At 37.8% G+C, this 12,309-nt stretch overlaps 3 protein-coding genes across 3 annotated transcripts; all 3 read left to right on the forward strand.

Moving 5' to 3' along the window:
- The first annotated feature begins 202 nt into the window (after positions 1-202).
- LOC114872576 (PI-PLC X domain-containing protein 1-like) lies at positions 203-3,846 on the forward strand. Its single transcript, XM_029179898.2, has 7 exons — positions 203-782; positions 998-1,096; positions 1,314-1,487; positions 1,717-1,948; positions 2,088-2,432; positions 2,655-2,842; positions 3,040-3,846. The coding sequence occupies exons 2-7, from the start codon at positions 1,045-1,047 to the stop codon at positions 3,399-3,401; spliced, it is 1,353 nt and encodes a 450-aa protein (XP_029035731.1). The 5' UTR covers positions 203-782; positions 998-1,044; the 3' UTR covers positions 3,402-3,846.
- A 903-nt stretch (positions 3,847-4,749) lies between these two features.
- On the forward strand, positions 4,750-6,365 carry LOC114872582 (prostaglandin E synthase-like). The gene is made up of 3 exons (XM_029179911.2): positions 4,750-5,184; positions 5,445-6,226; positions 6,299-6,365. Exons 1-2 carry the CDS (start codon positions 5,059-5,061, stop codon positions 5,796-5,798), a joined length of 480 nt encoding a protein of 159 aa, XP_029035744.2. The 5' UTR covers positions 4,750-5,058; the 3' UTR covers positions 5,799-6,226; positions 6,299-6,365.
- Positions 6,366-6,471: 106 nt separating this feature from the next.
- On the forward strand, positions 6,472-11,681 carry LOC114872596 (NPC1-like intracellular cholesterol transporter 1). Its single transcript, XM_029179944.2, has 10 exons — positions 6,472-6,558; positions 7,484-7,600; positions 7,677-7,923; positions 8,015-8,088; positions 8,189-8,630; positions 9,152-9,397; positions 9,487-9,789; positions 9,857-10,421; positions 10,496-10,978; positions 11,216-11,681. The coding sequence occupies exons 2-10, from the start codon at positions 7,500-7,502 to the stop codon at positions 11,611-11,613; spliced, it is 2,859 nt and encodes a 952-aa protein (XP_029035777.1). The 5' UTR covers positions 6,472-6,558; positions 7,484-7,499; the 3' UTR covers positions 11,614-11,681.
- Positions 11,682-12,309: the final 628 nt, after the last annotated feature.

Genomic DNA, 12,309 nt, shown 5'->3' on the forward strand with positions numbered 1-12,309 from the left:
ACCTAATCATCATCCTGTTGGCTCACACGACTGCTCCCCGTTCCCCCTTCGTTGACCCACCGAGCCGAGGGTGATAATTCAATGTAGAATCAGAATCCGTCCCCCGAAAACCCCGCTCCCCTGTACGTCCTCCGCTCCTCTCTTCGTCGTCCGTCCGTTCGTAGTCGTTGTCTCGAAACTATATGTTCCACGGCATACGCAGGAAATGGTGTTTAACGGCGACGGGTCAGGTCGGGTCTGACCCCCCGATGGTGGACGGTAGTCGATAGGATGACCGTAACGTTGAACAGAGAAAAACCGGTGCGTTTGATCGTACGTTAGATAAGGACACCGGTATGGTCCCCACCGAGCAATTGACGTGTCCGAGGAAGTGATGGAAGGATGGCACAATGTGCTTGAATGTCCCATAACCGAGCGGGTTCTATATTAAACTGGTCCGGTTACGGCTCGTTCGGTTCTCTATCGTTCACTCACTGGACTGTCCACGGACGGCCGGATCGGATCGATTGCTCCAGGATAACGCGATCGATCATCATTACTCTCTTCGTGCCGTCATCGCGAAACAATTGCTTGCTCGTCGTGCGATCCACGGACGATGCGCCGACCAAGCGGATCGCGATCATCGCCTTGAGACCTCGAACCGAACGAGCCTCCGTGGACCAACAAGTTAACCGGGACTGAATGCTCGATCGGCCGTCGAAGAAGCAGAACCAGGACTCGACGTACTCCTGGCGATCGAACTGGCTGGATCGGAAGTGGATCGCCAAGTGCGCGCGCGAGTTGTAAGTGTTCGAGGGAAGTTTCATCTGGGATTTTCATGGTGATATCGATGATATTTTCACGGAGTGGATCATTTTATTTTATTTTGAAATTGATTCAGAGTAGATATTAGGCTTCATGTATCAAAATTTATTTCATCCCCCTAGTTATAATGAGAAATATGCTATCTGGATCTATCGATACATTACTGTCTTTGTGTTCGTTTTCGAAAATATAGGTAGACGACTTGGAACGCGCCTTGTTCAGAGGAGTTCGACATTTTCGATGATGCTGAAGGTGACGGTGTTGCTGTTTCTCTATTTATTCTGCGACATCGGTAAGTAATAGAAATAATAGAAAATATATAAATACCCATTCTTTTTCAAAATAACTATTGAATATTGAAACTTCTGTCGATATCCATTTGCCACCTTTCCTTCCCTCAAGTTTGAAGAGTTTAAGTTCCTCCGAAATATTTCAATCTCATACTCGTCGAATTTTTAATTTATAATTCCAGGATTGATTAGTGTCAATTGGTAAATGTCTGATTGCAGCATTGGCAGCTCAATGCGGGAAAGTATGGCTGACAGTCTCCTCATTGTGGAGACCGATCGCTGCAAGCGACAAGGTGATCGACGCTGAGCTCGAAGTAAATTGGGATCTCGATTGTTCGTCGAGTACAGGATACCCAGATACCATCAAGGTGTTCACTGCTGACCCAGCACATAGTAATAAGTTTTGTTTGCTTCTCTTGAACGTCGTAACTCGTGATTCACAGATGTGTCCTATTCATACCAATTAAACTACATCACCCTTATGTATCAAAATATATTCTTTAATATTTCAATTAAACAGATGTGCAGTATTTTAGTTTGTTTATGAAGAATTGAAGGAAATACATTTTCTTCCTGACAGAACCACTGTTGGTCGAAGGAACCATCGTTATTTTCTTTTCAGACAAAACGATCAAACCCAAGCTGATTCTGACTTCCTTGCAACATCCGCGTGGGTATTATCGAACAAACATCACGGTTGGCCGACCAACTCTTCCGGGTGGATGGGACAACAAAGATGGTGCCACTCTTCCTGGTCCTCATTGCTTGAAACACCATGCTGCTCTTTATAAAGACGGTGTTTTTCTCACCAGCTCTTGTTTACAAATTTGGCCGACATGGATGTACGATTTGAGGTAATAAATTCATTTTTAATTTTAAAAGTTTAATGAATTTCAATTTTTACAGCATTAAATTAAGGATTGATGTGAAAAATTGTGAAATTTTTTAACGTTTAGTGAAATATTATTAATTTATACATTTGGTTCAATTTAGGAGACAGCTAGGACGACTTCCAATAGGAAGTTTAATGATTCCGGGAACGCATAATTCAGGATGTTACAAACACGGTGATCTAACCAGAAGGGATGCCTTTCAGAAATACCTGTTGACCCAGGATCGTGACGTTTGGACGCAATTAGTTCACGGAATTAGGTATTTGGATATTAGGGTAGGCTATTACCCTTCGATTCCAAATGATACCACTATTGGGGAGAATATAAGTAGATTCTGGATCAATCACGATGTCATTCGGATTACCCCTCTGTCAGCGATCATCAAAGACGTGAGAAACTTTTTGAATGTCGCTAGGGGAGAAGTGGTCATCATGGACTTTCATAGGTAAATTGATTATATGGAATAATATAGTCGATTTGAGGATCGATAATGTTGGGAAAATGATGTGACCTTTGGGGAGCAAATTGATTTCGAACGAATTTAAATGATTAACAATTTATAGAAATTTATTTTATTACAGTTACAGATATTAATTTTCTAATGCCTTGATTATTACAAAACATTTGTTAAAATTACCAATACAGTATAAAATGGTTATGGTTGTAGATTTCCTGTGGGATTCGAAGGTAGACCAAGTAGACATCGACGACTGGCTATGATCCTCTTACAAGAATTTGAAGACTTGATCCTGAAGCCTGATAGAGGGGTCGAAGGTCTGGGTCCAACCTTGAATGATATCTGGACCGGAGGGAAGCGTTTGATTATTTGTTATGGCGACAAACACACTGTGAATGGTAAATTTATTATCAAGTATTAAATAATATGGAAAGTGATAACTAAAGTTTAAGATAAAAAATTTTCTTAAAAATATTAATACCAAGGAAGGTCAACCCTTAAGTGATGGAACCCTGAGATTCTACCCTCGTTCTCTTGATTATTTTTTAAATTTATTAATTTTGCAAACTAGACTTGCAAATGATTTTTATTTTAGAATACGATTGGCTGTGGCCAACGATGTCTCAAGCATGGGGCGATCAGCAAACGATAGAAGGTCTTTTCAAGTATCTAGACGATGTTATCATGGGTCCAAAGAAGACTCGAAACAGTCAGAACCCATTGTGGGCGGTGATGGCGGAATTAACACCGTATTCGTTAGACATAATCTTTAATTTATCCGGTGGCCTGCGGCAAATGGCTGATTGTGTAAACAGAAACCTCACGTACAAGTTCCAGGAGGAATGGTGGAAAGGGACGAACATCGTCGCCACGGATTTCTTTCTTGGAAATAATTTAATCGACGTGTCGATACAAGCGAATATCAAGAAAAGCAATATCGCCCAGTGGCGCTTGTAACTTGACAGTAAATTCGTAAATATTCTACGAAGGTTTAAATTTAATTAGATGCTGCTTCGATGACGAGAAAAGAAGCGAAATTGTTGGACTACTTTTTGAACTCTATCAAATGTTTAAATATCATTTGGCTCTGTAATTTGTCATAATTGCAGCAGGAAGTTTGTTAAATTTAATGAAGCTCTAATTGAAATATGTAATTCAGAAATGGACTGTTTCGTTTCATTATTTTACAACAGTAATTTTGTTTAAATTTCCAGAGGGTAGAAATGTTTAGAGTTGCAGAGGGCAATTTTCGAAGCAAATTACAAATTTTCAGTGAAGTGAATTTGAATGGTGATCAAGAATGGTAATTGATATAAAAAAATTGAATGCACGCTCAAGAATAATATTGTGTAAATTAAAAACTTCTAAGCGAAGGTATCAATACATGTACCCATAAGAAATATATTTTTGTTCCCGCTTCCTTTTAATTAATTCCTTCAGGAATATTATTTATTAAATAATGTGAATTTGAAATTTATTATTTATTATTTTCTTATATTAATTTTAGATCAACGCGCTTTTTGAAAGCACCGGCGACTGAACGTCAGGTCTGGGCAGATTGCAGATTTCAGGCGCTTTTTACTCGAATTTTTAAACGTTAATTATTGGAAAACAAAGCCGCAAACGCTATTTCTTTATTCTTGATTTTCGTCTTATTTTGATCCCTAGAATCACTCCTTAAAATTTTGCCCACCTGTTGTCGAACACTCTTTACTACGTTACCTTTCGCATACACCTAAATGACACGTGTATGCTACGTGTAGTTTTAGCGTACAGTGCTAGATAGCACTAGCAGTACTGTTTTAAAAATGCTTATCGTCAATGATATCAGAGAGGAAATAGAAGATAGATCAAGTTCTTAAAATAAAAAATTATCATCTCAAAACGCAAACTAGAAGACTCGTCTTCTAACACTTTATTTTTGGAATTTCTCTAATTTTTTTCAAAATAAAGTAAAAGGCACCCTTTTGTTTGGTATATTTAAAAAAAATGGTTTGAACTTTAAAAAGTGAACACGGAAAAGAATCTGAAAATAAATTTAAATCGTCCTCGTTTTACTGAATAACGCTAAAAGTAGAAATAAAGATTTTTCCATTTTCTTCTTTTTTCCTGAACCAGCGAACAACAACGCGCATTTGCGCGCAAGAAATAAAACGATACCGTCCGAAACAAATGTTTCGTTTCCGAAACGTGTCCCGCCCTCGGCGTGTCAGGTGTCGATTTGACTTCCAAATAGGTCTCGAAGCGAGATCACGTTCGAGACACCGGTTTTCATGGTAGTCAGTCGTCTACTAGCAACGAAGGGAATTTTAACGCGATCACATCCACCTATTTCTTTCGTCTACCAACTTCCATTCGGTAGTCGTGTTCGATTCTCCCGCCTAACTTTCAGATACGACCTCTTGATACCAGTTACTCTTTATTAGGTCTTTTTCTTTCTTCTTCTTCGTGCTGTTGCTACGTTTTATCGGGACTAAAATAAATGATTCTCTTTCTTCGTGTTCCGATACCCGGAACAGTGTAAGAAATGCCGAAGAAATACAACGAGAAAGCCAGATCATTCTTCGTGTTTCTCTCGTCGATATAAAGCTGCTTGATAAGGTAGCTTGAAACAATGGAGAACAATCTTGCAAACGAGAGGAACGAGCTGTGGGCAATTTATTCTTGGTGGTCGTGTGTCCTTGCTTTAAAAATGTTTTCTTTAACCTGGTTCACTGGGCGTATTCGAGTAGACAGACAGGTAAAATGGATTTTAAGGAAAACAACTCTCTCTTGGGTGCAACGTAGACTTTTCTTAAAATTAGATAAAAGTACGAGTGTTTCTGTTTTCCTTGAATATTTCCAAAATCCAACACAAGAGGGACCCTTCCCTTCTTCACACTTATTCTTACCCAGAAGAAGTCTACATTTCACCTAAAAGTACAAAAAGAAATATTCTTCAAACCCAAGTATCAAGCAGCAATGGAACGATAATAGAAGGGTTTAATTAATTTTTTTCAGGTGATCCACAGTGAAGAGGACAGAGTGTGGATGAAAGGATCAAATACAATTTTATGCCCAACTGGAGGAGGTCACGAAGATGTGGATCGGATTCGAAGCGCTCATCGTCATGATCTTGAAACTGTACTCCCTTATCTCTTAATTACACCGATATGGTTGAACACGTCACCCATGTTTCCGGTAGCCAAAACTATTCCCCGTTGTTTCGCAATACTCAGCATATCGTACACTCTGATGCATATGGAAATCGTAAACGTGCCTCGTTATTGCAAAACAATTCTATTCGCTTTGGAAGTTTGTATCTTGACCTGCATGTCTGCCATGTCTGCAGTATATTATTCGGATGGGTTCTAAACTGTCTGATAATAAATTTTCATATAGTACAATGACTTCAATAAAAAATTGCATTAGAAGACACTGACAATATATTTTTTTATTGAAGCAGTAATGTAAGAAAAATATAAAAAGAGAACTCTGATTGTGCAACGTTCATTCAAGAAATGAATATCCATTTCTTCTGACGATCTCGTGACTACTCATTAGATATTGATGTAACCATCAATTTCATGCTCTTGACCGATTGCAGCATTATTAATAGTACTATATACAATCGTGTCGATAAACAAGCGATAAAGAAGGAAATCGTTTACGCGAAACGATCGTAAATGTATCTATCTAGTTATTCAATTTCCACTTTGCTAGAACTGAATCTTGCAAAGTTTTATTTGCAATTCATTCACGAAGACATGATGTGCGTTATGAGAATCTCCGAAGCACCCTGGGTGGGTTCCAAATCATAATTACACATGAAAGAAACCGCGAAAGAAATTAATTATTCTCATTATTTCTCGCAGGCTCCATATGCATGCGGTCTGCATAACAGGTCCAATGATCATATCTCGCCCAAGTATCGAATGCAGACGTCGTCGTGATCGTATCTTCGTTATCATTCTATTTAATTGATAAGTATTTGATATCTAGAGATTACGACGTGTCCGCCGTGTTACATCTTCTAAGGTCAATAGTCAGTTATTAAGTTAATTTCAAGTTCAACTTATGCAAAGTACGTTAGTTGAGGATCGACCAGCGTAGATCGTGTCTTCTTCATCCTCAAGTGAGTGCTATTTCTTCTTATTAAACTTTGATTGTAAAAAGGGTCATCAATATTCTTCATCTTACACAATCGCTTTTTTCTTTACAATTTAAACTACTATTATACAACTTGTATAAAAAAACAACTCTACCCAATAATTTATTTAGAATAAGAAAGGAATGATGTATCCTTATTTTTCTATCAGAGGAAGAGATGTTCCATAGGAAGTCGAAAGTCCAAACGAATGTTTACACTGTATCTTTCCGCGATTGCTTAAAATGATAATGCATTCAAAAACCGGTATACGTCAATCTCGGCGACTAAAAACACGGAAACAAGAAGAAGAAATAAACTCGCGTAAAACGTGTTCGATCATTTAGAGACCTTCGCATACATTCATCTTGACTATAAGAATACGAGTAATATACGTATGCGAATAAAAGTGGTAACAGATCGTTTCGTCTTCAATTTATTATCAATGTGTATATTCGTTAAAATTTGAAATTTATTCGTTGATTTAATTGGCTTCTGGTGGAATAGTTTATACCGTGCGATAATACCCGCGCCGTGCGGTCACACGTATGTCCTACCGCGCGCAATCTGATGCAGCGTAGCAGACGATAACAGTCGGAATGGAAAGTGACAGTCGATTATTTGCGGAGCTCGACAAGAGCTCCGTGCACAAATTGCTTCGAATGGAATTATTCGTTTTCGACTGCATGTTTTTTTTCACATTCCTCTATCTGTTCGTGTATTTAATCGGCCGTCAGATTTAGAGGTTAGGTGATAGTTGTCCTTCATCGGTCGCGAAGGCCTTGCTATAACTATCGTAACCATCGAGCTATAAGACGAGGAACATTTTGGCTTGGCAGTCGTTGCTCTGCCACTTACGCAGACGCGTGTGAAATTCAACGATGAAACGAAATACGACGGTGCTATAATTTAGTTTCAGCGTGAAAAGCATGGAGATTGAGGAGAGAGTCGTTCGTAAACGGACTTTCCGAGATTTTCTTCGACGGGTACCGCGACGTATTTCAGAAACAGTCGAACACTTTTTCTACAAGTAAGTACGACAATAATTCTGTTCACGATGGGATGTTTATGTTAATATTGCTAATATGGCTTCATATTTTCTTTAGACTCGGGTTAAGAATTGCTCGACGACCAGTGAAATGGCTTATTGGCAGTGCTGTGATAGTCCTTATTTCCCTTTCTGGTTTGTATTTCTTTCACCAAGAGAAAAATCCTGTCAAGCTATGGGTTCCGCAGGATTCGGATTTTGTTCACGATACAGAGTGGATGATCCAACAGTTTGGGCAGGGATTGAGAACAGAAAGTATGATACTAACAGCTGACGATGTCTTAGAACCAGAAGTTCTTGTTAAGGTAGTTACTATTACTTTCAGATGTTATGTTAGTGTAATGGAAATAACTGAATGTATGTAAGAATCATTCTTGCTTGTTTCGATCGTTTCAGCTGAATAATATAACACAACAAGTTCTATATGCACAAACATCTGATCATATTGCATGGACAGATGTATGTTTCAAGTAAGCATTTTTCCATACATGTTATGGAACAAGCTTTACTTTATGGATACCATAAAACTGATGAATAAACAATACTAATTTCTCTTTATTTGATGCATAGAGTACCTGTTATATCAGGTATTGTACATAGAAAGAAACGCAGCAAGCAACTTGATGATTTTTTTGAACCAGACATACAAATTAATAGTACTAAGTTCGAACCTGCAGTTCATGCTGACTCTAAACTGTATTGTAATATTGTCGACAACTTGCCGAGAGATTGTCTTTTAAATAGTATTATGGATATATGGATGTATGATAGTGATACGGTTCTTCGTAAATCTAAAGAAGAAATCATCAATGATTTAAACAATGCCAAAGCTAGTCCCAGTTTGGGCCATCCGTTAAATTTTACCGAATTATTGGGTGGTGTAACGAGGGATAAAGAGGGTAGAATCATTTCAGCTAAAGCTGTGAAAACACAATGGGCAGTTCACATAAATTTTACAAATGTGGATATGGATGGTGCAACCTTTGGCAATGATGCTGGAACAGCTGATTGGGTAAGGTAAGTTTATATAAAGGCCTGAATCATAAATTAAATTATTTTCCACTGTTATTTGTTAATGTACAATATGTAATGTGTTGTTTAATTAATATATCGTTTCAGTATTTTATATGATTTAGGCCTTATTTTATGTGTAAAATGATTTTGTCAAGATCAACTTGAAAGTATTTCTCATAATATTTTAATAACATTTCATAACATTTTAGATCTTAGACAAAATCACAGTGTTTTTTTATTACATTGAAAACATTATTTAATATAAAACGTCGTCAATTATTAAAACTTCCCTCATTCGATATTAGGGGTTCGATTAAAATGGTACACTCGCGATCAGATTAAGTTTCCTTAAGGAACATGGCGATATAGGGAGAGGCAGGATCTTTTCCTCAGGAACTTTGATTGATCGCGAGTGTATACGTAGCAAAGAACGTGTTAATTATCAATGACTTCATTTACATTTATGTATGTATACTTTTCAAAGAAAAAGGAAAAGAAAAATTAACTTCTTTCACATAGGCAACAGAGGATATATTAAAATGGGAATTATCCTATTTGAACGTACTGCACAGAAATGCAGAACTATTAAATAGTATGAAAAATGAAAATCATACTGTAGCCATTTGGTACGAAGCTGGTAGAAGCTTCGGAGATGTTACCTTCGTAACATTGTTCGGAAATATTGGTACATTATCGATAGGATTTATTTTGATGTTTCTGTACGTTCTACTAATATTCTCTGATTACAATTGGGTGGGATGGCGAGTGAGTTTCTATTCATCTAATAATCGTGTAAATTAATTTGAGAGTTTGTATATTTTCATCGAGAAGATAAACGATGCAATTTTCCGTAGGTCTATCTCACAATCGTTGGTCTTTTTTGTGTGGGTGGTGCTTTTATAGTAGCGATCAGTGTGTGTTCTGCTCTCGGAGTTCCTTACGGACCCGTACACACCTCGTTGCCTTTTCTATTGTTGGCTCTTGGCGTAGACGATAATTTCTTGATAATGGCGTCTTGGAAAGAAATACACGCGCACAAAACGAATAGGAATAAACCCTTGGAGGAAAGGGTAGCTTTAATGTTAGGGCATGCTGGCTCAGCAATTAGTATTACTTCCCTTACTGACGTTGTTGCATTTATTATTGGTGCCTCTACAGTAAGATCAATTCTAAACATAATTATAGAAAAAATTAATTTCAGTATAATATCACTTGTATTTTTAGATATTGCCGTCCCTACAATCGTTTTGTATTTACGCGGCATTTGGTGTATTATTAACGTTTCTATTTCAAATAACATTTTACGTTGCTTTCTTCACTTTGGACGCGCGACGAGTCGAAAGTAAAAGAAACTCCATAGTGCCATGTATTATTCACGAGAATTTTACACCAAAATTTGTAAGCCCGCAAGAAGAACTTTCTTCGAAGATAATAACCAAGCTGTATTCTAATGTAATATTAACGAAACCCGGGAAAATAATGACAATATTGATAACAATAATCGCTGCATCGGCTGGAGTTAAGGGTTTATTGCAATTACAACAATGGTTCGATCCAGGGTGGTTCATACCCGACCATAGTTATCTAAGCAAGTATATCGGTATGTTGCGCCTTGAATATCCTGATCGTGGGTACGATGCAATGATCCTTATGGGAGATTTTAATTACACTGCTGAATTTCCGAAAATAATATCTTTGGCGGAAACGTTCAGCGATTTATCGACCGTAGAAAGTATCAGGTCATGGCCCGATGATTTCGCGAAATTCGTCATGGAATTCTTTGGAAAAGGTCAATATTATTCTTCAGCTAAAAGCGATGATTGTTATACAAATAATAAATGAATAAAATTGATTCATTTTTAGATTTAAAAAAGACGATCCTCGAGGAGTCAGAATTCCAATCTTATTTATCAAAATTCTTATTTAGTCGAAACGGTGGAAAATACCAACGGAACTTCCGTTTCAAAGGAGAATTGATATGCGGAGAGAATACTCCGCCAGTTTCGGTATCCACGATGGATTTTGTGTTTAAAAGATTCCACGGTCCTCACCAGTGGATCCCTGCGATGGACAATAGCAAACAGGTTGCACGTGGTGTGGGAATCGATGGTTTTGTTACGGTGTGGAGCGAAGTATTTAGCCTATGGGTCACGGACAAATTAATTGCTCAAGAGGTGCAACGTAATGTCCTATTAGCTCTGATTTGTGTCATGGGAATGACAGGGTTATTGATCGCGGAACTGCAAACCTGCTTCTGGATCTTTTTGTGTGTACTTCTCACACTTCTCAACGTCTGTGGGTTCATGTATTTTTGGGGTCTAACTATAGACATCGCATCATGCATCGGTGAGCAATCTCCTTTTGAATGATTCAAGTATTCCGAGCTGCTTAACACGTTTACTGCTAAAATAGAAATTAGTGCCTAGTATGTTAGGTCATCAGTGATGTCACAGTATGCAAGGTGTTAAACTTAAATCACCCAATCCATCATCCAAGAATTAAGGAGTTAATATTCTCAGCAGTTAGCGTGTTAATTGAATTATGTTTGACTTCAAATAACGTTGTTATCTTTTTTTTTTCAAGGCTTGGAATTGGGCATTGGATTATGCGTGGACTATGCAGCTCATGTTGCACATGCATTTGTGCACGCTGCAAGTGTAACTGGAGGCGAGGATCGCACCGAAAGAGCACACGTTGCAGTTAGATACATAGGTGCAGCGGTTGCATACGGTGCAGGTTCAACGTTGCTTGCACTCTCCATGATGGTGTTCTCAGATAGTTACGTATTCCATGCGTTTTTAAAGATCTTCGTTTTAGTGATATTATTCGGTCTCTGGCACGGGCTGTTCCTTCTGCCAGTTATATTAAGCACAATCGGACCGAGGAGTCTGAAATCTCACAGTGCACCTCAGTCCCCTGAAAAAACCGAGGATGCGGGTGACACTGTGCTCAGTCCCTTGAATAAAGAAACAGAGAGTTAAGTGAACGCCCGAAAAAATGATTCTTTATCAATAATATTTATTTTTGGTTCAATAAACATACAAAATTATTACACTATCCGTACTATTAATCACACATTTATACAAAAATAATAATAATAAAGATCGGATAACTTAAAAACGGCGTTATTTATATATTTATATATATATTTATATTTATCTAATATATTAAGATTAAAAGAAAGAAAAAAAAATAGAAAAAAAACAAGTACAAAATAATGTAGCAAGGTTGATATAGATTTTTATTAATAATAATAATTATTGATCGAAAAGGAACATGACTATTATAAACGTAACGTAATCGTGTTGCTGGATGCGTTATCTTTCTTTTCTCAATGTATAATCATAATTAATATTTACGACGTAAAAATGAGCGGCGAGGGAGCGACCCCGGATTGATTGGCAAGCTCCCTCCGCTGCCTCTCTCAGTCTTGCACAGTCCACAACAAACATGCATGCAACCCTTTCATACGTATCATCAATCATTCTCAGTCTTCTCTATTTGTCATCTTTTTCTGTTCCACCAGGTCTCACTTAAACCCATCCTTCCCGAAACAGAGACCATCCTCGTCGAACAAGAGTGCTAGTCCCGTTTTGTTCGCATCAGAAACAAGCGGACAAAAGAAGAAGACCTTCAATTATAATGTCACATACACGCATGGTCATCCGTCGACAGAG

The sequence above is a fragment of the Osmia bicornis genome, chromosome 13 (genome assembly GCF_907164935.1).
Source record: "Osmia bicornis bicornis chromosome 13, iOsmBic2.1, whole genome shotgun sequence".
NCBI lineage: Eukaryota > Metazoa > Arthropoda > Insecta > Hymenoptera > Megachilidae > Osmia > Osmia bicornis.

Coding starts and splice junctions, on each gene's coding strand:
- LOC114872576 (XM_029179898.2), top strand. CDS start 1,045: ATGATGCTGAAGGTGACGGTGTTGCTGTTTCTCTATTTATTCTGCGAC. Junction 1,097..1,313: donor CTATTTATTCTGCGACATCG/GTAAGTAATAGA, acceptor GTCTGATTGCAG/CATTGGCAGCTCAATGCGGG. Junction 1,949..2,087: donor ACATGGATGTACGATTTGAG/GTAATAAATTCA, acceptor GGTTCAATTTAG/GAGACAGCTAGGACGACTTC.
- LOC114872582 (XM_029179911.2), top strand. CDS start 5,059: ATGGAGAACAATCTTGCAAACGAGAGGAACGAGCTGTGGGCAATTTAT. Junction 5,185..5,444: donor GTATTCGAGTAGACAGACAG/GTAAAATGGATT, acceptor AATTTTTTTCAG/GTGATCCACAGTGAAGAGGA.
- LOC114872596 (XM_029179944.2), top strand. CDS start 7,500: ATGGAGATTGAGGAGAGAGTCGTTCGTAAACGGACTTTCCGAGATTTT. Junction 7,924..8,014: donor AACCAGAAGTTCTTGTTAAG/GTAGTTACTATT, acceptor CGATCGTTTCAG/CTGAATAATATAACACAACA. Junction 8,089..8,188: donor TGGACAGATGTATGTTTCAA/GTAAGCATTTTT, acceptor TTTGATGCATAG/AGTACCTGTTATATCAGGTA.